This window comes from Heterodontus francisci, chromosome 22 (assembly GCF_036365525.1).
Source record: "Heterodontus francisci isolate sHetFra1 chromosome 22, sHetFra1.hap1, whole genome shotgun sequence".
NCBI classification, from domain to species: domain Eukaryota; kingdom Metazoa; phylum Chordata; class Chondrichthyes; order Heterodontiformes; family Heterodontidae; genus Heterodontus; species Heterodontus francisci.
The window spans coordinates 75,431,941-75,457,818 of NC_090392.1; the positions used below are offsets into that span (position 1 = coordinate 75,431,941).

Consider the following 25,878-nt stretch of genomic DNA (forward strand, 5'->3'; position numbering starts at 1 on the left):
CTTCTCCGCTGGATGATTCAATAACTCTCTGCATTGCCCAGGCTGAGGTGACTCATCATCTGATTTCCCCTCCCTCCCTCCTTGAGGAATTGGCCAGCTTCCACTCATTGCCACCTGGCCCCACCCTGCCCCAATCTCCTTCCCTTTTCTGTCAGTCTGACACTGACTCCCGCTGGCCCTCTTGCTGCACAGTTGCTGCCTCTGATAGCTCTCTCAAGCATCCATTCTTCATTGTGAGCATTGGTAGCGAGTAATAGCAGGCTGTTCGACCTTGTGGGTCATCACTGCTCAGCAGGAAATCCCATTATCACTTGACATCATGCATGCACAAACACACAAGAACACTGAGGGTCATTGGATGGAAATTAGGGATGGGAATCCAAGACTACAGACCAGGGGCACCGAGGTATTCTTTAAGAACTACCAACACTCTAGCCGAGATATACAAACTCAGCACGGACCAGGGGCTGAGCCGGGGATCTTCCTTAGTTTGTATAGTCAATGTCTTGTCAATGGTACATTAGCCCATTTAACAGTGGAACAAAGTTGGGATCCTTGCAAGTCATAAATCTTGAGCATTGATCCCACAATCTCAAACATAAACAACTGGCATACTGAAAATAGTGGCCCTTCATCACTTCTTAGATATCAACAGTTTAAATTGAGACCCTTGTATGCCATTAGTATTCAGGAGCCATAACAGTGCCAACCATGGTTCAGTTGGTACTCTTGCCTCTGAGCAACCAGGTTCCAGGTTCAAGGTTCCGTCCAGGACTTGAGCACAAAAATCGAGACTGACTATCCAGTTCAGTACTGAGGCAGTGCTGCACTGCCAGAGATCTTCTGGATGAGACATTAAAGCAAGGCCAGTCTGCTCTCTCAGGTGGATGTAAGAGAGCCCATGGCACTATTTTGAAGAACAGCAAGGAAGTTATCCCTGGTGTTTAGGGCAATATTTATCTCTCAATCAACATCACAAAAAACAGATTATCTGGTCATTATCACATTGCTGTTTGTGGGAGCTTGCTGTGTGCAAATTGGCTGCTGTGTTTCCTACATTACAACTTGGACTACACTTCAAAAGTACTTAACTGGCTGTGAAGCACCATGAGTTGTTTAGTGGTCATGAAAATTGCTATTTAATGCAAGTCTGTCTAACCTTTACATTATTGTCTTCCTCAATATGAAGACTGTGGGGAGAAGCATGATTTCTCCATGATAATTGGAGGTCAGGAAGCTAAACAGGGGAGTTGGCCCTGGCAGGTCACATTGTACTATAACTACAACCATGTGTGTGGAGGCTCCATCATAGACCAATACTGGATCATAACTGCAGCACACTGTGTACACAAGTAAGTCATCCTTTGTTTCCAATTGATCCATGGGAGATAAGAATCAAATAATATTCATGGAATATTTGTATCTTAATGCCTATCCTGGAGGAGATCTGATGGTTTAGGGTTTTGGCAGCTGCCTATAGTGACACCAGTATTCCCAGCCAGAATGGAGACAAATGGGTAATTTCCCCATCAACCGTGCATGGAGAATACACTACTAAGTGACTGGAATTACTTTTATGCACATCATTTGCATTTTGTAACCATCTGGTTCACTAATGTCCTTGGGGCGGCTAGTTTTTTCAGCCGGCGCAGACACGATGGGTTGAATGGCCTCCTTCTGTGCCGTAATTTTTCTGTGGTTCTTAGGGAAGGAAATCTGCTGTCCTTACCTGGTCTGGTCTACATGTGACTCCAGACCCACAGCAATGTGGTTGGCTCTTAACTCCCCTCCTAACTGCCCTCTTAAATGGCCTAATAAGCCACTCATTGTGCAGGGCAATTAGGGTTGGGCAACAAATACTGGCCTTGCCAGTGACGCCCACATCCCATGAAAGAATAAAAAAAGATCTCTACGCTCCTCTAATTCTCCTGTGAATCACTCCTACGAAACACCTTGTGGAATTTTACTACTTGATGTAGAAGTTTCTTGAACTGCAGGGCAATTAACAGTGTCTTCCTGTTACAGATCACCACTTGCTTACAAATGGCAAGTGTTTGCCGGCATTTTGGACAGACAGGTCATCTGGTTCAGTAGCCAAACAAGCTACATGGTCGAGAAAATCATCTTCAGCAATAACTATGATCATGCCACTCATGACTATGATATCGCCCTCATGAAGCTAAAAAACCCAATTGAATATTCAAGTATGAACTTTTGTTTAATTCGGACACACAGATTGTTCCTTCCTCAGCCAAAATCTGTACAATGGATTCCTAGTAAAAGTCAACCGAGGTTTCTAATACAAACACCATTTTATTCTCTCTCCCCCTCCAACACCCATCCCATTCTCTCCCCACCTCAACCTTCCCCGCCCCCCCCCCCCCCACCTCAACCTTCCCCCACCTTCTCTCCAGAAGGGATTATTTGCTGTGTTACGGGTCCTTCCATCTCTCACATGTTCATTCTTCATAGCTCAGCCTAGACAATGAGTGCCCACCAACTATTCAACTGTAGTTAGTTAAGTTGTTCAACCATGGTAGGCATTACATAGGACCCTGTAATCTCTTGGCAAATATAGCTGTGCATTTTCCAGCACTAATTAACCTATATTAATTAAGACTAATGACTCTGGTTGATTTCTTTCCCCCTTACCCTAACCATTAATACCTGAGGCAATCCTAACCTTTGCCCCTGCTAACTCAGTACAGGATGGAGGTCAGGCCTTACTTTTTCAGGGCCTGCTTAGCTCAGTACAAAGAGGAAAGTTGGGAAACCTTACCGACACATTGGGAGAACTCCTCCAAAAACATTACCAGAAAATCAATGGACAACTTGTCAGGAAATTTCCCAGTTTTGTATAGCAGCCAAATATAAACTGGCAGCTACAGGAGGAATGACGCTGTTGGAATCTTAATGACTAGAGTAAATAGCTGGCGGGCTTTCGATGCATAAAGTGTGCTTACATTTTCTTGAGTACAGGAGATTCAGGGGTGATCTGATTGACGTGTTTGAAATGTTAAAATAACTCGATAAAGTAGATATGGAGAAAGTATTTCCCCTGGTGGGGGAATCAAGAACATGGGGAAATAGTCTCAAAATCAGAGCTAGGTTGTTCAGGATTAAAATCAGGAAGCACTTTTACACACAAAGGTTAGTAGAATTTTGGAGCTCTCTCCCACAAAATACATTGGATTCTGGGGAGCAATTGAAATTTTCAAAACTGAGATCAATAGATTTTCATTAGGCAAGGGTATAAGAGGGAATTGGAGCAAAGGAGTTGAGGTGCAGATCAGCAATGAATTAATTAAATGGCAGAGTAGGCCTGAGTGGCAGAATGGCCTACTCCTATTCCTGTGTTTCTAAGACGCTCTCACTCATATACCTTCAACCATATCCATCCCATTCTTCATATGAGAGCAGGAAATCCTGGCCAACTTTCCTCCCTCAACTAATTCTAACATTAAAAACATATCAACTGGTCAGCCATCTCATTGGTGTTTATGAGAGAATCTTGTGTGCATAAAATCGCTACCATGTGTGTTTACTACGTAACAACAGTGACAACAATTCAAAGTCATTTAGTGTGTGAGGAAACAGATCTGAGAGGAGGAATAAGGCATTATATCAATACGATCTTTCTTTCATAAGAACAGAAAATAATAGAAATACGCAGGAGGGCTGCCCAGCATCTGTAATGAGAGAAGAGAAAGGCTAACATTTTGGTTGCATTTCCTCCAGCAACATTAACCTGTCTTTCCCTTTACAGAGGTCAGCTGTTTTTTTCCTCCTTCTGTTTTTATTTTCAAATTGTCAGCAGTGGTAGCATCTTCACATCATTTCTTGTTTTACAGATACGGTGAGAGCAGTCTGTCTACCAGGGTACAACCAGCAGGTTGCATTGGGTAAAAAGTGTTGGATATCTGGCTGGGGCCATACAAGTGCAGACTCCTGTAAGTATTAGAGACACCAGGATGAAGATTGTTTATACAGTAGAGGAATCTTTGGATTTGACTCATTCATTCTCAATTTGTTCCTTCCAGATAAGGTAGAAGATATTTTAAAGGAAGCATCTGTCCCTCTCATTAGCACTGAGAGATGTAACAGCACCTGCATGTACAATGGTGCCATATCTCCCAGAATGTTGTGTGCAGGATACAAGGAGGGAAAAGTTGATGCATGTCAGGTGAGCTGAGGTTAGAGAAAAGGCACATGGATCGAAAATTACTTTGCTTCTCATTCTAATAAGGGAAGTCAGTTATTGTATGTTAATTGCCTTGGCATCAGTGGGTAGCATTCTCGCCCCTGAGACAGAGGTTGTGAGTTCAAGTCCCAGTGTAGCACAAAACTGTAGGCTGTCAGTCTCACTGCAGTACTGAGGGAATGCTGCACTGTCGGAGGTGCCTTCTTTGGGATGAAACGTTAAACTGAGGCCCCATCTGTCCTCTCAGGTGGACATAAAAGATCCCATGGTACTATTTGAAGAAGGGTGAGGAAATTCGCCACTTTGTCCTCAGCAATATTGATCCCTCCATCAACATCATTAGAACAGATTATATGGTCATTATCACCTTGCTGTTTGTGGGAGCTTGCTGTACGCAAATTGGCTGCTGCAACTCCGACACTACAACGGTGACTACACTTCAAAAGTAATTTCATTGGCTAAGCGCTTTGGGGCATCCTGAGGTCATGAAAGACACTATATAAAAGCAAGTTTTTTCTTTTTGTTTCCTTTTTATATGACGTTCAAGGGAAAGGATGCCAGTGTTGGGAGATGCAATGCATTTTCCAGCTTTGTTGCTCAGTAGCAACATAAAACACTTCCAGTGTCAGGTACAGGACAGACAGATGCAGAGTGCTATACCTGACCTGGAAGTTGAGGAGAGCTTCTTCTATTCTGTCCTAAAAATGTTTATTGCCCTGAACCCAAAAGAAGCGCCCCCTACCACTCCAGTATGAACATTCTACTTCCCACGCCCCTTATCTCTTCGGCCTCAAGTGGGATCAGCAATTTGCATTGGACTGTGGACAATTTTGTGTGGCCAGCCCCGTGCCCGAGAGATTTAATGAACACTGACTGTGAATGTACATTGCAGGGAGACAGTGGTGGCCCTTTGGTATGTGAGGATGTCCAAGCTTGGCATTTGATCGGAATAGTGAGTTGGGGCATCGGCTGTGCTGAAGCTAATCACCCAGGAGTTTATACAAAGGTGTCCGAGTTCCTAGATTGGATATACAATGTTATTGAGGTAAGCGATCCAATTCTAGAGAATTAAAGAGTAGTGCTATGGGTTTATCCTTCATCAATAATATTCTCAGTTACATCCAGTATATCTCCATCTTTTTCTATCTATCTCTCAACTGGGCTATGGCTGAATGGTCAAAACAGTAGTTTTCTAATACAGTCCCCATCACTTAAAACGTATTGACCAAAAAATGACATTGACCAATGTTCGTTTGCACTATGTCACTTTCAAAAGCCGGTTATTCATCTTAAGTACTGTGTTGATTTTGGGCAAAAGCTGCTGTGCTTACTCACTAATTTGAACCTTATCAAGGTGCAGTGAATGCAAGGACAAAAATAAGTGAATAACATCTCATTAACACCCAGTTGCCTTATAGGTACATAAATTCTATGGTGTATGGTAGCATAGTGGTTATGTTACTGGGCTAGTAATCCAGAGGCTGGGACTAAAGATCTGGAGACATGGGCTGGAATTTTACACCTCCCCAGGGAGTGGGTTGGGAGGTAGGGAAGGTGGTGGACGGCCCGCCCATGCTTAGACTAATTGAGGCCCTTAAGTGGCCAATTAATGGCCACTTTAGGGGTTCTTCCCACCGATGCTGGTATTTTATCAGGGGTGTTTAGGCATCCTGCCACCAGGGGAGGCCGCCCAGTAAAACCTCCTTGACAGCTCCGTGTGGTCCCTCATGATTGGGCACACTGTGCCCCACAGAAGGCCCCCCCTTCCACAGCGGCACAGGCTGCCCTACTGGAAAACCAACCCCCTGCCCTTGCTATCGACCTCCATTCCCCTTGCCAGGGCCTAGCTGATTGGCCCTGGCAAACCTCGGCCCCACTCACCTGCTTCTGCAGCTTCCATCATTGGCTGGGTCAGAGGCCTGCTGCAGTCCGGGACTGAAGAGCTGCTGGTCCTCTGATTGGCCGGCAGCTCATGGAGGCAGGACTCCCTGCCTCAGAGGGGCAGAAGCCATGACCTCAGGCAATTAATTGCCTGAGCCACGCAAAATAGCGACATTCTTCCAGGGCTGGCAGACGCGGGTTCGGCCCTGGCTCCAACCGGTGGGCGGGGACACTGCCTCCTCATTAAATCCTGCCCATGAGTCCAAATTTTTTTTTTTATTCAATCATGGGATGTGGGCGTCACTGGCCAGGCCAGCATTTATTGCCCATCCCTAATTGCCCTTGAGAAGGTGATGATGAGCTGCCTTCTTGAACCACTGCAGTCCATGAGAGGTAGGTACAGCCAAAGTGCTGTTAGGAAAAGCGTTCCAGGACTTTGACCCAGTGACAGTGAAGGAACGCCGATATGGTTCCAAGCCTGGATGGTGTGTGACTTGGAGGGAACTTTCAGGTGGTGGTGTTCCCATGTATTTGCTGCCCTTGTCCTTCTAGTTGGTAGAGATCGTGGGTTTGGAAGGTGCTGTCTAAGGAGCCTTGGTGCATTGCTGCTGTGCATCTTATAGATGGTACACACTGCTGCCACTGTGCGTCGGTGGTGGAAGGAATGAATATTTGTGTATGGGGTGCCAATCAAGCGGGCTGCTTTGTCCTGGATGGTGCCGAGCTTCGTGAGTGTTGTTGGAACTGCACCCACCCAGGCAAGTGGAGAGTATTCCATCACACTCCTGACTTGTGCCTTGTAGATGGTGGATAGGCTTTGGGGAGTCAGGAGGTGAGTTACTCGCCGCAGGATTCCTAGCCTCAGTACAATCTGTTGTACTCTTTATACCCTGAATAATGATCAGTTTCAATCATTATCGATCAAACAGATTGATAGATTGATAGATAGGTAAGGGAATCAAGGGCTATGGAGTTAAGGCAGGTAAATAGAGTTGAGTTGCAGATCAGCCATGATCTAATTGAATAGCGGAGCTGGCTCGAGGGGCTGAATGGCCTCATCCTGTTCCTGTGTTTTTAAGAAAAGAATAAAAAACTTGATTGTATAACTTTCTCTCTCTCAGAGTTGGGACACCTCCGCCTCTTAGAAGAGATTCTAGGATCTTCTAAACAACATGAGGAAGAGGAGTAGCCAGCGACTCCGAGTGATCTGAAGGTTTTGCACAAGTGCCATGCCCTGGCATTAGACCTCGAGAATCTGCTTAAGTTATTCTCTCAATGCGAGGAAGGTTTAAAAAATGTTATGACTCCAGGCTCACTGAGTGAGATTAACCATGTGTTCTTTTTTTAAAAGAGCCCAGTAATCTGATTTTCCCATAATGGGATATTAGTGTACCTGATGCAGTCAGCTACCTCCTCTATTATTTTACATATGTTCAACTCCTCTTATAAAAACAGTCCTTCACACATCTAAAACTCACCAAATAAACGGCGGTTGATATTCTTCAGCTACTTGAGCACATTGACATTTACCACATCAAAAAACAAAAAATTAAAATGCATTTTCAGCACACCTCATGAATTCACTGTTTGAGAGTCTGTCCCTGTTTCCAGTACAAATTTTGCAGAACGTTATGGGCAGGACATGACTCTTAAGAGACTGCCTGGCAAAATGAAATCACACAAATTGGTATTATAGCCAAAATAAAAGACTTCTCTTTTTTTTTAATGCTTCACTTTGATCACAAGTACTGCTGTGAGTGTTCATGTAGCAATAATGCGGGAGCCTGGTGCTGAAGTGGTCTTTAAACTGCCTTGTGTGGATGAGAGGGAATCTTAGCCTAGGGTTGCCAACTCTGGTTGAGTATATTCCTGAAGGTTTCATCACATGACCTGTGCCTCCAACCGCCCCACCCAGTCAAACAGCCTTTTCTTCCCCCTGTCCAATTTTTTTATAATTTATAAACCATGCGTTCAAAGAAATGAAAAAAAAAACACTTTTTTTAAAATACCCTTATGATAATTCTCCCAGGGTTTTGCTCACAGAGGTGTCCAGGAGATTAATCTTCAATTCCTGGAGACTCCAGGACAATCCTGGAGGGTTGGCAAACTAGAGCTTGGCAGCAACACCCTAAGCAAAGAAATGAAAGGGCAGATTTTGGGTTAACTCCTGCACCAAGAAAGCACACAGAGGAATTTAGTACCAACATGTTAAACCTTCATATGGGAACATCATCAGTCAGAAATACCAGGTTTACAGTTCGATGCAGAGTTTCAAATGATGGAGTACGTGCAAGAATTTGATGGTAGAGGTTAATGTTTTGTAACTTTCCTGGCTTTATATCCATCACTTGTAATGGACACTGACCTATAAAATCAAAAAATAAAAAGGGAAAATATCATGAGGTTTAATGATTTGCACACGATGTTCAAATTTTAAAGGAAAAACTTGGCTTAAAGTGATCCAGGCTCATCCCAAGTATTGGAAGCCAATTGTCCTCTGTTCCAGCTGCAAGATGAAGACCTGGGATCAAATCACAAGCATTGGTAATGTCTAGGGTGAAGCTCAGTCTAGGGTCGCCTACTGTGGTTGAGCTATTCCTGTAATTTTGCACTCTTCCAATTCTGGCCTCTTGTGCATCCCTGATGTTTAGCACTCCACGATTGATGGCTTTACCTTCAGCTGCACAGACCCCTAAGCTTTGGAATTTCCTGCATGCACCTGTCTACCTCTTGCTCCTCCTTTAAGATGCTCCTCAAAACCTACCTCTTTGACCAAGTTTTTGGTCACCTGTCCTAATAGCTCCTTATGTGGCTTGGTGTCAGATTTTGTCAATAATGCTCCTGTGACATTTTACTATATTAAAGGCTCTATATAAATGCAAGTTATTGTTGTAGGGAGAGAGAGAAAACAAAGAGATTGTTTGATTGTCAGAGTCCACTTGCCAACCAATCAGCACTCTCTTCTCATACAGTATAAATCTATTGCTTTCCCTTACATTGGTATTCTTGTGAATTGTCCTGATGAGTGCAAGACAAAAAAGCTTCGACAAAATGTCTCTATTTTCTGCAATACTCAAGTTCTGTACTACCAAACGACTAAAGAGATTGTTATTAAAAAATGCAAAATCGAGCAAAAGTGTTGAGTTCATATTAAAATTTAGGGAGATGAGTGTAAAATTTGCCCATACGGATCTGCTACAAACCTGCTATAGGTGCTGCCAGCCTCTATATCAAAAACCTCATCGTGTGATCAATGCATATACCACCCAGTAAGGGGAGCAATTTCATTAAATTCCTCTGGTGCCTTGCTGGTTGAGTATTTTTATTGTTTATCATTTTTCTTCTTTGGAATACAAATACAGTTTATTCGAAATAAACTACACTTTTATTCATCTTCTTGTTCCTCCTGTACGTCCATTTTTCTTGTTATTGTTCTCAAACCTTACGTTGAAGTATTGATCTGGATTCATACAATCCCACACTCCCAGCACAGTTGAATAGCAGAAGAATTAGAGCTGCAGGATTATAGCAGAGAGGGAGATCAGAGAGATAAAGGGGGAGAGAGAGAAAGAGAGAGATCTTCACTTAAAGTCTTGAAGAGAGAAAGGCGAGGCTTTTCAACGTCGAGTCTCATTTCATTAGTGTAATTGCTCAAAAAAATCATAGTTTTGTAGCATAATCTTCTGAAAGATGATAACCGCTTTGTGTGAGATTATGAATCAGCAAGTTATGAATACAAAGGAAAACAAGGGATATGGGGATTATGCTGACGGTGGAGTTGAGATAGATGATCAGCCATGATCTTATTGAATGGCGGAGCAGGCTCGAGGGGTCGCATGGCCTATTTCTGCTCCTATTTCTTAGGTTCTTATGAACAGTTTGGTGCTACGGTAACAAATTTACTAGGATTTATCTGGGTTGAGGTATCCCCAACACTGATTTCACAAAAAGACCCTGGCAGAGTGAGGGGTCTTTAATCTACCAGTTCAGTCTGAATTTAAGTCCAAGTTCCAGATATGGAAGAACTATTTTCTAACGCACTTCACTTTCCAAGTCCCTTGATTATTGCATTTAACGTCTTTGAGTTTGTTGGCCTGATACAGTGGAATGGTGCAACATATGAATCTAGGGTTATGAATCGGCCTTTGACGACTCCTCACCTGTAAGTACACTGACCACACTTTGTTTCCGGTGTTTCATGGCCAGCTGGAGGGGGGTGTTCTGATACGTGTCCTCAGCTTTCAAATCTGCATTGTGTCTTATCAGTGTCTTTACAATAGCAGCATTGCCATTCAGGGCTGCCAGATGCAGTGAGGTCCACCCAAACTTATTGGCGGCATTAACATTGGCTTTGTGATCAAGTAATTTCACGAGAATGTGGAGTCTGCCTTTGTGGGCAGCAAGGTGGAGGGGCGTCCACCCAGATTCGTCAGTTTTATTGGGATTGGCACCGCTGACTAGGAGCTCCGAGACAACTTCCTCATGGTTGTAACATGTTGCTAAGTGCAAAGGAGTCCATTCCATGTCTCCAGTGACATCAAGGTCAGAGAAACTTTCAATTAGCAGGTGGACAGTTGTTAATTGCCCCTTCTGAGAGGCAAGGTGCAGAGGAGTCCAGTTCTGTAAGGTCTTTTCATTGATGTTCGCCCCATGTTTCAGGAGATGTCTACTGATCCCCGTGTGACCATTCAGTGCTGACAAATGCAAAGGGGTGGAATGAGAGTGGTCCAGACAGTCAACATCAGCTCCACTGTTCACCAGTAGCCTAGCAACCCTGAAGAAACCCCTTTCGGCAGCCAAATGGAGTGGTGTCCTGAGGCCAACCTGTGTTTTGTTTAAATCAGCTCCTTGCCCAATCAGAAGCTTGGCAATATTATAGTGGCCATGATAGGCTGCGAGATGAAGGGATGTACGATTGTCACTTTCCTGTAGGTCGAGATTGGCTTGGCGGGTGAAGAGAACTCGGATCACATTTTCATGGCCATTTTGAGATGCCAGGTGGAGAGGTGACCAACCGTCATGCTCCTTTATGTTGACATGAGCATCTTTGTCCAACAGCAGACGGCTAATCCGATCATCCCCATTTTGCGATGCAAAATGCAGAGGTGCCCAATTGCCCTCATCCGTTAGATTCACATCAGCTCCTTCCTCAATTAGTAACATGCACAAGTCCACAAACCTGTTCTGTACGGCTACAATCAGAGGTGTTAACCCTCTGGATGTTTGGGCATTTACAGAGCCTCCATACCTTAGTACAAGCTTGACAAATTCCACATCTCCAGTGAGAACAGCCAGGTGCAACAAAGTGTAGTCCTCCACAAAGTTTAGGGTGACATGTTCCTTTCTTAATATTCTCTTCAAGTTACCGATGTCTTTTTCTAATAGAAGCTGCAGGAGTTCCTTTCTGCAGTCAACGGAGAGTTCATCTACAATTAGAAAACATCATTACAGCATATTAGGTGCACCCTGCTTATGATCTCTAGTATCACTAACATGGAGCTTGTATTACATTAATCCAATCCATGTTTTATGTCTGATCCTAGCGCTGCCTGATTATCAAAAGTCAGAAGTGAAAGACTGGAAAGAACCAGTTTTACTGGCTAGGTCCTGGGAGCTGTTTTAGGCAACTCATTTGAACCATTTGAACAAGGTGTTCTAGACTTGAGGCGAATATTCAGATAAACATAAATTTTGAGAGTGCGAGAAATTTGAATGCTCAAGGCCAAACTGACTGAAAAGACCAATGTGTGAATAAAAGAGAGTACTAAACAGACTGCAAGGGAACATAGGAACAAGAGGAGGCCATTCTGCCCCTCAAGCTTGTTCTATCATTCAATTAGATCATGGCTGATCTGCATCTTAACTCCAATTATGCGCCATGGCTCCATAACCCTAATCCCTTTACCCAACAAAAATCTATCACTATTAGTTTTGACATTTTCAATTGACTCCCAGCCTCATCAGCTTTTTGGGGGACAGAGTTCCAAATTCCTACTACCCTCTGACTTCGCAACTTAGTTCTAGTTTTAGGGTTTTGCCCCCTTGTTCTGAGGTCCCCTCACCAGAGAAAATAGTTTTGCTCTATCTACCCTATCAACTCCTTTAAGTATCTTTAACATGTCTTAAAGGGAATGCATTATCTCATTAACTGTTAAGGACTCCAATGCATCTAGACTACGGCAGAACAGACGAGTGCCCATCAGTGGATCAGATCGATTATCATTAACCCAGTGACTTTCAAACTGTTCTCTGTGGAGGACCCCAACAAATTTTAACACTTCCAAGAGACCCCAATCGGCAGTGAAGTAGCAGGAGAACTGTTAAAAACAAACAGTTCCATTTTCTGCTTGATTCCTGCATATTCTCCATTTTAATGGATGGTGATTTTAGTAGCCTCATTAATAAATGAGGTACATGGGATCCTGATGGCATTTTCACCCAATCCTAGGTCAAGATATTCATCACAGCCATATACCAGCATGTTAAGCTGTTGTATAACTAGCGACATCCTCTAAGGTCATTTTTAAAAGAGGGCAGGTAGTGCAGGAGTCCCCTGCGGCCATCCCCCTCTCAAACAGCTTTGGATACTGTTGGGGGGGATGACCTTCCAGGGCAAAGCAGCAACAGTCAAGTTCGTGGCACCACGGAGGGCTCTGCTGCACAGCAGGGGAGGAAAAGGGGTGGAAGATAGGGGATAGGGGATTCTATCGTAAGGGGTGCAGCTAGGTGTTTCTGTGGCCGCAAACGAGACTCCAGGATGGTATGTTGCCTCCCTAGTGCTAGCGTCAAAGATGTCTCGGAGCGGCTGCAGGACATTCTGAAAGGGGAGGGTGAGCAGCCAGAGGTCGTGGTCCATATTGGTACTAACGACATAGGCAGGAAGAGAGATGAGGTCCTGCAAAGTAAATATAGGGAGTTAGGCAGAAGGTTAAAAAGCAGGACCTCTAGGGTTGTAATGTCAGGATTACTCCCTGTGCCACGTGCTAGTGAGGGTAGGAATAGGAGGATAAGGCAAATGAATGCATGGTTGAAGAGCTGGTGTAGGCTGGAGGGCTTCAGCTACTTGGATCATTGGGATCTCTTCTGATGCAGAGGTGACCTGTACAAGAAGGACGGGTTGCATCTGAACTGGAAGGGGACCAATATCCTTGCAGGGAGGTTTGCTAGTACTACTCGGGAGGGTTTAAACTAGTCTGGCAGGGGGCTGGGACCCAAAGTAGTAGTCTTTCTGATGAGATAGTTGAGGCAAATGCAGAGGTTAAAGCAAGCAAGTGCAGTAGGCAGGCCGAGCAGGGGCAGGACAGGGAGCGTGGAAGGTCTGGTAGGCTAAACTGCATTTACTTTAATGCAAGAAGCCTTACAGGTAAGGCAGATGAACTCAGAGCATGGATCGGTACATGGGATAGTGATGTTATAGCTATTACGGAAACGTGGTTGAGGGATGGGCAGGACTGGCAGCTCAATGTTCCGGGGTACCAATGCTTCCGGCAAGACAGAGGTGGAGGTAAGAGAGGAGGGGGAGTTGCACTATTGATTAGGGAGGACATCACGGCAGTACTTAGACAGGATATCCCGGGGGGAACGTCCAGTGAGGCCATATGGGTAGAACTTAGAAATAAGAAAGGGGTGATCACATTGATGGGATTATACTATAGGTCCCCCAATAGTCAGAGGAAATTGGAGGAGCATATATGCAGGGAAATCACACATAAGTGTAGGAGTATAGGGTTGTAATAGTAGGTGATTTTAACTTCCCTAATATTGACTGAGACTGCCTTAGTGCTAAGGGATCAGATGGGGGAGAATATGTTAAGTGTGTCCACGATAGTTTTCTGAAGCGGTATGTGAATGGCCCTACTAAAGAAGGGCCTCCTCTTAGGAAATGAGGATGGGCAGGTGGTTGATGTGTCAGTGGGGCAGCACTTTGGGACCAATGACCATAACTCTATTAGCTTCAAGATAGTTATGGAAAACGATAGGACTGGTCTTCAAATTGAAGTCCTAAATTGGGGGAAGGCTAATTTCGATGGCATCAGACAGGAACTCTCAAAAGTTAAATGGGAGAGGCTGTTTATAGGTAAAGGGACATCTGGCAAGTGAGAGGCATTTAAAAGTGAGATAGGAAGAGTTCAGGGCCAGCATGTTGCTGTTAGATTGAAGGACATGGCTGGCAAGTTTAGGGAACCTTGGTTGACGAGGGATACTGAGGGTCTGGTCAGGACAAAGAAGGAGGTATATGTCAGGTATAGGCAGCTGGGATCGAGCGAGTCCCTTGAGGAGTATAAGGGATTAGGAGTACACTTAAGAAGGAAATTAGGAGGGCAAAAAGGGGCCATGAGATTTCCCTGGCAGATAAGATAAAGGAAAATCCTAAAAGATTCTATATTAGGAGTAGAAGGGTAGCTAGGGAGAGAGTAGGTCCCCTTAAGGATCAGTGTGGTAATCTATGTGTGGAGCCACGGGTAATGGGCGAGGTCTTAAATGAATACTTCTCATCTGTATTTACCGTGGAGAAGGTCATGGAAGCTAATGAGTTCAAGGGAACGAACAGCGATATCCTGGAACATATCAACATTATAAAGGAGAAGGTGTTGGAGGTTTTGAAGCGCATTAAGGCGGATAGACCCCCAGGGCCTGACCAGGTGTATCCTAGGATGCTATGGGATGCAAGGGAGGAGAGATTGCTGGGGCCCTGGCAGAGATTTTTGTATCATCATTAGCCACGAGTGAGGTAGCGGAAGACTGAAGGATAGCTAATACTGTGCCTTTATTTAAGAAGGGCAGCAGGGATAAGCCAGGGAACTACAGGCCGGTGAGCCTTACATCAGTGGTGGGAAAGTTATTGGAAGGGATTCTGAGAGATAGGAATTATATGCATTTGGAAAGGCAAGGTCTGATTAGGGATATCAGCATGGCTTTGTGCGTGAGAAATCATGTCTCATGAATTTGAGTGAGTCTTTTGAGGAGGCGACCAAGAGGATTGACGAGGGCAGGGCGATGGACATTGTTTACATGGACTTTAGCAAGGCCTTTGACAAGGTCCTGCATGGTAAGCTAGTCCAGAAGGTTCGAACACACGGGATCCAGGGTGAGCTAACCAATTGGATACAAAATTGGCTTGGTGATAGGAGGCAGAGAGTGGTAGTGGAGGGTTGCTTTTCAGATTGGAGGCCGGTGACCAGTGTTGTGCCGCAGGGATCGGTGCTGAGCCCTCTGTTGTTTGTCATATATATTAATGACTTGGATGTAAATGTAGGGGGCATGATTAGTAAGTTTGCAGATGACACCAAAATTGGTGGTATAGCGGACAGTGAAGAAGGTTGTCTAAGGTTACAACAGGATATAGATCAACTGGGAAAGTGGGCAAGGGATTGGCAAATGGAATTTAAAGCAGACAAGTGCGAAGTGATGCATTTTGGGAAGTTAAACCAGGGCAAGACATATACAGTGAATGGCAGGGCCCTGGGGAGTGTTGTTGAGCAGAGAGACCTTGGGGTGCAAGTACATAGTTCCCTGAAAGTGGCAACACAGGTAGACAGGGTGGTGAAGAAGGCGTATGGCAAGCTTGCCTTCATCGGCCGAGGCATTGAGTACAAGAGTTGGGACATCATGTTACAGTTGTACATAACGTTGGTTAGGCCAATTTTGGAGCACTGTGTGCAGTTCTGGTCGCCGCACTACAGGAAAGATGTGATTAAGCTAGAGAGGGTGCAGAAAAGATTCACAAGGATGTTGCCTGGTTTGGAGGGCTTGAGTTATAAAGAGAGATTGGATAGGCTGGGTCTGTTTTCCCTGGAGCGAAGGAGGCTGAGAGGGGACATGATAGAGGTATATAAAATTATGAGAGGCATAGATAGGATAGATAGCCAGAGTCTGTTTCCCATGGTAGGGGTGACTAAAACTAGAGGGCATAGATTTAAGGTGAGCGGGAGGAGGTTTAAAGGGGATCAAAGGGGTAAATTTTTCACACAAAGAATAGTGGGTATCTGGAATGAGCTGCCAGAGGAGGTGGTGGAGGCAGGAACAGCAGCAACATTTAAGAGGCATCTGGACAGGTACTTGAATGAGCAAGGCATAGAGGGATATGGAATTAATGCAGTCAGGTGGGATTAGTATAGATAGGCATTATGGTCGGCATGGATGCGATGGGCCGAAGGGCCTGTTTCTATGCTGTACGACTCTATGACTCTATGACCTCTGGTTCCCAGAAGAAAGTTCAGTCCTCTACTGCGTTGGCCTTCCCAACCATTAAATCTTTGGAACACCTCCCCCACCTGGACATAACTTGCTGACCCCACCCCCCATCCCAGCTTTCTCTTGGTGCTAGCGCTTGCTCCTGAACTCCCTCCTCCACTGATCTTTGACCCCACCAGCTGCCGTCTTCCATCGGAAACAAGTGAACAGCTGACCAGCGACCTTCAAATGAGGTCCAAACTTTAAAACTCTCCAGACCTCTAATGAAGGCTCCTGTACAGGATTGCCTTCCACTCAAGTCAGCTTTGCAGTCAGTTAGGTTATACCTGATCTGTAACTTTACTTCAATTACCCGCCAATTAGTGGGAGTTAGAAAATGACCCCACATTGTATAGCAAAGCCTAAAATATATGTGGGAAGATTTGCCCTCCTTGGTATTTCTACTTAACTGAAACACCAGAGGCAAAATTTCCCACACTTGTTCATGATGGTTCCACACACAGTAACTGGAGTAGATCATCACCACACTGAGACTGAACAAGTGTTAAAGCTCCCACTCTCTTGTAATTGACTGAGGAAACTTAAGGATGTCCTGAGGCTGATTCTGTCACACATTGAGTAACACTTTACTACTAAGTGAAAATCACAACAGTTTCTGGTGCACTACTAACTGTCTCAATGAAATGTAAGACTGGTTATCGTTGTGACTTGAAGGTTCTGCTTAGCCTCCCCTGTTCTAGAAGTGGACTTGTTAAAATAATGAAGAAAATTGATTTATTTATAAAAAATGCATCTGGCACGTTTACTTTCCCTGGATGCAGAGTGTGTTTCGGTTTCCTGTGAAAATGAGCCAACCACGAGTGGCATCTCGATCTGATACTGGCATTGCACCTAAGCTAATGGGTGTGGAATTAGATACCAACTTTTGGTATTTATCTATCTCTAATGCAGAAATATACAATCACTCACACAGATAGATAGATAAATGTACACCTCAAGGTATTGACTAATGTTAGGGTATCATTCCATTGCTGCCAGCTTCCATCTGACACCACCCAAGTGGCTATCTTGCAGGTGTAACCCCAAACAATGAGTGTCAGTAGGTTATTTAGCCTTAGACGGGCATTAGAGCTAAACCTAGTACTGAGCTCATCCATTCAAAGTCAAAGGGAGAAAGTCAAGCCAAAATCCATACAAGTACAAGGATGGCACACATACTATGGCTACATTTGAAGAGGAATGTTTATTATATATATTACACACTTAGAGCAACATATGTAGACAGTTAAATATATAGGGTACAGTATTGTAGTAGTTATGATATAATCAGGATAAGATTTTAACTCATTCACTTAGAGTTAAAATCTGGCCCACAGAGTTAATGTTTCCGATGAAAGTTCAATGACCTGAAACATTAACTGTTTCTCTATTTAACTGTTTCCCTCTTCATAGATGTTGCCCGACCTGCTGAGTATTTCCAGCATTTGGTGTTTTTATTTCAGATTTCCAGCATCTGCAGTATTTCGCTTTTGTATGTGTGGTTATGATGTCGGACAAGCGACTCAGAGATGTAAGGTCAGAATCCAAATGAAAAGTTCTGGGACCTACAGACAGGGAATCTGCTACCCCTTACCCAATCAAGACTGCATGTAACTCCAGTCCACAGTATGTGGTTGACACTTTGGAACCACTTTTAACTCGACGTGAATGGGTTTTGAGTGAGTTAAATAGGGCCCTTCATGCCCTCTGAATTTGTCTAGCAAGCCACAACAATGGGTGACTAGAAGTGCCATCACCACCTTATTAGGGCAACTGGGGAAGGCCAATAAATGTGACACTTAAAACTGAGAACAAATGAACAAAAAAATTCATACTATTTAAAATTTTGTATCTGCTAGACACAAACATTTTATGATTGTAAAGAACAAACATGTCATATTGTAGAGTTTGCAGAGCATCCCTGTTCTGCCTGTGTTAAAAATGTGAATGCATCATCACCATGGACCAATCGCAACACAACAATCAATTTCAAATGACCATACAAGGCAGCCAATTTATGTTGATGGTGTCTCTTCCATCATTTTTTATTTTATTTTCTTATTTTATAATATTTGCTCCAATTTTATTCTTCAAAAATATAATTTCCGTGCTCTTCACTTTCTTTTGTTTTATTCTGTCTCCTGTATGGCCAGGTCTCAACCCATTCATTATCTCTGCTCCACTCAACCTAAGCACGGCCACATATATCAAGATTCCAGTCACAAAATACAATTCGTTCGTTGCTTCTAAATACAGCCTGAAAACCAGAAGGTCAAATGATGCCTTGGTGCAAGCAATATTTATGTCACTTGGCCTCATATTCTTGTCATAGGTACAATAAGTAACCTGGACTCTGCAGTATGTGCACAGTATATATACTCACCATTGCTACCAGTCTCTGACAACAGATTCAACTTCTGCAATTCGATACTTGCAATCTCTGCAATTATTGCTTCATTCTGCAGGAAGGGAGAAAAAGAATGTTGGCTGTCTGTTGGGAAATTCTAGACCTTTTCTTTTTATTTGCTTAAGTGACGGTCAATAAGTTCCTGGTCGTCTTGCGAATGTTCGCTGACAGAAGTATTGTGCATATCAAGTTGAGGAACGTCAAAATTGAGGAGTGAAACACTTTCTGAAGTTTAGAAGAACAAGAGTGATCTCATTGAAATGTATAAAATTCTTTGAGGGCTTTACAAGGTTTCCCCTGGCTGGAGAGTCTAGACTAAGGGTCATAGTCTCAGGATAAGGGGTGGGCCACTTAGGACAGAAATAAGGAGAAATTTCTTCACTCAGAATTCTGTATCCCTGAGGGCTATGGATGCCCAGTCGTTTAGTATATTCAAGACTGAGATCGATAGATTTTTGAACACTAAGGGAATCCAGGGACAGGGCGGAAAGTGGAGTTGAGGTAGAAGATTAGCTATGATCTTATTGAATGGCAGAGCAGGCTCAAGGGGATGCATGGACTACTCCTCTTATTTCTTATGTCCTTATGCTATTTAATACCAGCTGCAGCAACACTCAGTCCACTATGTCCTCACTCTCTGCCTGGCCAATTCCTCCATAAGTAAAACAGAACCACAATCTCATTCATGGTGTAGCAGAAAAATAACCTACTGGAAACAATTTAATTTCCCATGGGGAATCATAGAATCGTAGAATCGTATAGCACAGAAGGAGGCCATTTGGCCCTTCATGCCTGTGTCGGCTCTTTGACAGAGCTATCCAATTTAGTTCCACTCCCCAGGTTTTCCCCTATAACCCTGCAAATGTGTCCTGTCCAAGTGCTTTTTGGAGGCTCCATTGGAATCTGATTCCCCCACTTTTTCAGGGAGTGCATTCCCAATCTTAACAACGCTTTGTGAAGAATTTTCACATTTCCCCTCCAGTCCTTATAACAATTATTTTAAATCTATGACCTCTGGTTGCCGACCTACTTGCCAGAGGAAACAGTTGCCCCCTATTTGCCTACTGGTCTGGGTAAAGCTAGTTACATTGAATTACATAGAATTTGCAGCACAGGAACAGGCCAACACCTCTCTGCTGGTCAAAATGCTCTGCCTGTGCTGCCTTCCACCAATCTTCATCTCACCCTATCTGCATATGCTTCTGTTTAGAGCAACAATACTCACGCCAATCAAACACAACTCTTTGCAAAGTAACTGATATTGAAAGATCATCATACATGGAGGCTGCTACTTGACGATTGAGGAGCCAACTTTGATTTTTCTGTCTGCTTGTTCATTTGAATATCTGGAAATTGTAACAGGCTGTAGAGCATTTCAGTTTCCACAACAATTTCTAGAGAAAAAAAATGTTTAAAATTTAGTTTCCAACCTATAGATTATCACCCTGCATTACCTGGAAATTTTCAGCTTGAGAACAGAGCTGAAACAAATTTTTTTCCCCAGGAAATTCACGCACAAATGGTTTATGCCAGTTTTACAGTGCAACATTTCCTCAACCATTTCTGCTGCTCCCAAGTTATGTCTGTCTGAACCCCATTGAACTCATTACCATTGCTCTGCCCCCAACTTCACCCCACCACTGCATGGAAATGTCCAGCAAATAGGAGTTTCCTGCATTTACGCCAGTTCTGAATGGGTGTAAATTTAGTCTCAGCAGGACCCAAAATCATCATTTCTGGTATTTTATAGCGAACATTTTGCAATTTTTGTTCATTACTGAGACCTGCAGTGTATTTTGCTTTGAATTTTTTTAATGACACCAAAATCTATTACATTAACAGAAATGCTTCCACAATTACATTTTTATAAACATGTTGCACTTAATTTGCATAAATTTTGGTTTAATGGCTTCATTCATTAATTTTCACTATGAAAGTTAACAATTAACATTAGTAAGATAAAGAAGGACTTAAAGAAGAGAGAAGGTGTATGTTCTCTCCTTTCCACAGGCCCAATTGTTTACTCTGATTTCCATTTGTTTAGTGCTGGGTTTCATGTTTAAGCATATACTGATAAGATTCTCAGGAAACTGAATGCCATCGAAACTCGTGTAAATTGCAGTGTAATTTCAGTGCAAATCAGATTGAGGAAATTTTAACCCACATATGAACATAAGAAATAGGAGAAGGAGTAGGAGTAGGCTTTTATTAGGAAGAATAAAAAGGCAGATTATTATTTAGATGGAGAAAGACTACAAAATACTGCAATACAGAGGGATCTGTGTGTTCTTCTACATGAAACACAAAAAGTTAGCATGCAGGTGCAGCAAGTAATTAGGAAGGCAAATGGAATTTTGGCCTTTATTGCTAGGGGGTTAAAGTTTAAAAATAGAGAAGTCTTATTTCAACTGTACAGGGTGTTGGTGAGGCCACACCTGGAGTACTGCGTACAGTTTTGGTCCCCGTATTTCTTTTTTTCTTTTGGGCCTCCTTATCTCGAGAGACAATGGATACGCGCCTGGAGGTGGTCAGTGGTTTGTGAAGCAGCGCCTGGAGTGGCTATAAAGGCCAATTCTGGAGTAACAGGCTCTTCCACAGGTGCTGCAGAGAAATTTGTTTGTTGGGGCTGTTGCACAGTTGGCTCTCCCCTTGCGCCTCTGTCTTTTTTCCTGCCAACTACTAAGTCTCTTCGACTCGCCACAATTTAGCCCTGTCTTTATGGCTGCCCGCCAGCTCTGGCGAATGCTGGCAACTGACTCCCACGACTTGTGATCAATGTCACACGATTTCATGTCGCGTTTGCAGACGTCTTTATAACGGAGACATGGACGGCCGGTGGGTCTGATACCAGTGGCGAGCTCGCTGTACAATGTGTCTTTGGGGATCCTGCCATCTTCCATGCGGCTCACATGGCCAAGCCATCTCAAGCGCCGCTGACTCAGTATTTAAGGAAGGATATACTAGCATTTGAGGCAGTTCAGAAAAGGTTCACTAGGCTGATTCCTGGGATGAAGGGGTTGGCTGATCAAGAACAGGCTAAACAGGTTAGGCCTTTACTCATTGGAGTTTAGAATAATGAGAGGTGATCTTATTGAAACATATAAGATTTTAAGGGGGCTTGACAGGGTAGATGTTGAGAATATGTTTCCACTGGTGGGGGAATCTCGAACTAGGGAACATAGTTACAGAATAAGGGGGCACACATTTGAAACAGAGATGCCCTGTCAATCCCCTTTTCTTCTCTCAGAGGGTGGTGAATCTCTGGAATTCTCTACCTCAGAGAGTTGTGGAGGCTAGGTCACTAAATGTATTTAAGGAGGAGGTAGATAGATTTTTGAAATCTCGGGGAGTCGAGGGGTATGCGGAGCAGGCCCAAAAGAGGAATTGAGGCCTGGGACAGATCAGCCATGATCTTATTGAATGGCGGGGCAGTCTTGAGGGGCTGGATGGCCTACTCCTGCTCCTATTTCTTATGTTCTTTTGCAGCCCCTTGAGCCTGCTCCACAATTCAATTAGATCATAGCTGATCTTCTACCTCAACACTACTTTCCCACCATAGCCCTATTATCCCTTTAGTGTTCATATTATATCAGTGAGAATAACATGCTCTTCAAATATTTTTGAATATTGGATTTATATATATCAGATATTATCTTACTTGATCCGGTAACCCCAGACCTTTACCTATCCATCTCCCTCTCTCTCCCGCTTTTTCGATTTCTGCGGAGAAGGGCCTAGTATCTGCTTGGCACAAAGCTTGAAATCTGCCTCACAAGGGAATCACACACAAAGGCCAGCATCCAACTACCCTGTTGCCTGCCACACAGGTCAAGTGAGTAGGTATTCGGTTGGCCAGTCAGCAAGTTACTTCAATAAGACTGACTGATGACAGAATTCTTGAACTAGCACAAGAAATGAGAGAGCGATGAGACTTATTTCAGCTGCCTTTGTATGATAAAAGACCCTTTTCCAGTGCCGCTTGCTTTTGATCCTAAACTTACCAGTTGCATTAAAGCCACTTAATAAATGGACTCTGACAGATTTATTTTAGGGCTCATCCAAAGCTTTGCTGCCCAAGTCCTAACCCCCACCAAGTCCCATTCACCCATTATCCCTATGCTCGCTGACCTACATCGGTCCAACAATGCCTCATGCTCAAATCTCTCCATGGCCTCACCCTCACTATCTCTGTGAGCTCCTCCAGCCCTCCAAGAACTCTGGCCTCGTGGATCGCTCCACTTTCTTCGGCCCAGCATTGACAACCATGCCTTCAGCCGTCTAGGACATAAACTCTGGAATTCACACCCCACCTCTCTATCCTTCTCCTCCTTTAAGAGATAGCATAAAACCTACCTCCTTGACCAACCTTTTGGTCACCTGTCCTAATGTCTCATTCTTTGGTTGAGTGTCTATTTCTTTTGTCCCATTATGCACCTGTGAAGCACCTTTAGACATTTTATGACATTAAAGGCACGATATAAATGCAAATTGTTGGTTTTTTTGCCCCCAACTGCACAAGACACAGGAGTCAAGAGCCAGTGATGTTGGCACAATGCTAAGCCACATGTGAAAACAGCCCATGACAGAATATTCAAGGGTCCTAAAGAAAATAGTAGGTCATAGATCAAGAGGCAGCAAGAGAGCTGCTGGGAACAGGGTAGTTGTTATAGTTGCTTAATGTGGTTATTTAAAAGTTGACTGGAATCCAAGAATGTGTTGACAGGTTATAGAATTTTTGAGTCATCAATGGACAATGTGTTGGGAATTCCCATGAGCAACTTGGCATGTCAAATCCACCCACATTTTTAATCCCTGACCTATATATTGTATATGACCAATGTTCACCATTCTATAGGTTCACAACACTTTTAAAGACCGTTTGTTCCACTATAAATGAATCTCATGCCTGAGAATGCTGGCCTTCGTTTTAGCTCCTGATCCCAGCATCTCTTCATCAAGTCAATTATCTGTGTACACTCCTGTGGAGAATTTTCTGGAATTAATTGAAGGCACGGTCTCTCTCCTGCCGCCACTTTAACAAACACAGCCATTATGTTTTCCCCTGAAATGTGAACAAACTGTCAGAATCATTTAGATACTCAACAATATCACATTCTTAAATCAAAGAAAGACCAAAGCATTTTGCACCATTGCTTAGATACACAGCGCCATCTAGATCACTAGCTAAGTAATTATACACACACGCATATCATTTACATATACACATCATGCACATATATACCTGCTACATGTTGCACTGCCTGAAAGGGTGGTAGAGGTAGAAACACTGATTGCATTTAAAAAACATTTGGATATGCACGTGAGGTGGCATAACATACTGGGCTATGGACCAAGGGCTGGAAGGTGGGATTAGGCTGGATAGCTCTTTTTCAGCCAGCATGGACATGATAGGCCGAATGGCCTCCTTCGTGTCGTCAATCTTTCTACGTTTGCGCTTATTTTGAAACACAGCATTAATTCTCCTCAATGATTGAAATAACCAGACAGGAATAAACAGGAGTAGTTGGCAGGAATTCAGGGATCTTTGAGAATGCATTGACAGATTAATTTCAGCTCTTACTTTTCCAGTAAGGAAGTTTCATTGCTGTGGTAACACGCTGGTTAACATATTTGCGTATAATTTTTTTCTGCATTTTTGTAATACAGCCAGTAACCCATTTATTTTAAACAGATTAATGAGCAAATCAGAATACCACAACAAGGGGATTGACCAGTCTACATGAAACAGTTTTGGAGTATTATGAATCAGAGAAAGCATCAAATTCTCAGCAGAGGAGCAGTGATGCATGACCTCTTCAGTGTTCACTGTGTACCATTGTGATGATAACACGAAGCAAGCAATTCTATTCAACCTCATCCACCTTCAATGGCCAAGAAACTCATGGTCAAAATGAAAATTTGTGATCACAATTAAATGTTATGATAATAATGAACCGTCACAATATGATCGCGTGGTGGGGGGAAAAGGAAAGTTGGTCTTTCTCTGAGTAGATAAGGATTATCCTATTCACAAGGTTTGTGAATTATTCTGAAAAGGAATTAGCAGTTGCCACGTATGCTGGAATGGTTGGAATGTATGAGGTACCAGAGATCGTGTTACCTGCATAGGACTTCTGCTGAGTTAGGATCTCCCACATAACAATGGAAAAGCTAGAAGAATAAAAGTTTACGGTAAGTTTCCTCATGACAAAAAAGAAAGTTATTTGTTCAATACTATATTTAAATTGGATGAACAAGTGATTTTTAATACAACACAACAAAAACATGCATTTATATAGCACCTCTAACATAGTAAAATATCTGAAGCAGCTTCACAGGAGTTTTATCAAACAAATGTGGCATCGAGCCACATAAGGTGATATTGGGACTGGTGCCAAAATCTTGATCAAAGAGGCAGGTTTTAAGGAGTGTCTTAAAGGAGGAAAGAGAGGTAGAGAGTGGGGGGGGGGAGGGGTTTAAGGAGGGTATTCCAAAGCTTAGAGCTCAGACAGCTAAAACCATGGCCACCAATGGTAGAGCGATTGAAACCAGAAATTTACAAGAGGCCAGAATTGAAGGAGTAAAAAGAACTCAGAGGGTTTAGAGCTGGACGAGGTTACAAAGATAGGTAAGGGATTAGGCCATGGAGGGATTTGAAAACAAGAATGAGATTTTTTTTAAATTGAGGTATTGTTTAACTTGGAGTCAACATAAGTCAGCGAGCACAGGGCTGATGAATAAATGGGACTTGGTGTGAGTTTAATACCTCTGCAATATTCTGTGTTTATTACATAGAAGGCACTGAAAAATTTATTAACAAACTCCATAATAATCAGTTAAATCTTGACTGATAAATGACACAGTGGTTGTAATTCATCAATAGAATGGTATTATGACTCTCATTTCTAACCAGTATTAGTGACAGAATTCAGCTGACAGCTGGCTTGTGACTTTCATCTCTCCCTAAACAAACGTAATTTAGGGGTTACTGGACAGAAAACAAAGACCTTGTGATGGAATATAGGTATAATAAGCTTAATTAAGTAGAATTTGGAAATAGTTAGTGTATTAAGCCTTTTAGAAGTAAAGATTGAATAAATGGTCAGTTTTCAGACCTCACTGAAATTCCTCTTTAAGAAGTTAGGAAGTTTCAAGG

At 43.2% G+C, this 25,878-nt stretch overlaps 2 protein-coding genes across 2 annotated transcripts in view; one reads left to right on the forward strand and one right to left on the reverse strand.

Annotated features, from left to right (window-relative positions):
• LOC137381571 (transmembrane protease serine 5-like) overlaps positions 1-8,246 on the forward strand; it is a 41,513-nt gene extending 33,267 nt beyond the window's left edge. The window contains exons 8-13 of the mRNA XM_068054263.1: positions 1,190-1,352; positions 2,026-2,204; positions 3,852-3,950; positions 4,041-4,183; positions 5,094-5,246; positions 8,112-8,246. Coding sequence (XP_067910364.1) covers positions 1,190-1,352; positions 2,026-2,204; positions 3,852-3,950; positions 4,041-4,183; positions 5,094-5,246; positions 8,112-8,246 — 872 coding nt within the window. The remainder of the gene's footprint in view (positions 1-1,189; positions 1,353-2,025; positions 2,205-3,851; positions 3,951-4,040; positions 4,184-5,093; positions 5,247-8,111) is intronic.
• Positions 8,247-8,298: 52 nt separating this feature from the next.
• The window catches only part of ankk1 (ankyrin repeat and kinase domain containing 1), a 31,376-nt gene continuing 13,796 nt past the window's right edge, over positions 8,299-25,878 (reverse strand). Inside the window, exons 6-11 of the mRNA XM_068054264.1 lie at positions 24,844-24,893; positions 23,629-23,784; positions 20,001-20,116; positions 18,699-18,774; positions 10,243-11,508; positions 8,299-8,447 (exon numbers count right to left, since the gene is read on the reverse strand). Of these exons, the coding sequence (XP_067910365.1) occupies positions 8,299-8,447; positions 10,243-11,508; positions 18,699-18,774; positions 20,001-20,116; positions 23,629-23,784; positions 24,844-24,893 (1,813 nt within the window). The remainder of the gene's footprint in view (positions 8,448-10,242; positions 11,509-18,698; positions 18,775-20,000; positions 20,117-23,628; positions 23,785-24,843; positions 24,894-25,878) is intronic.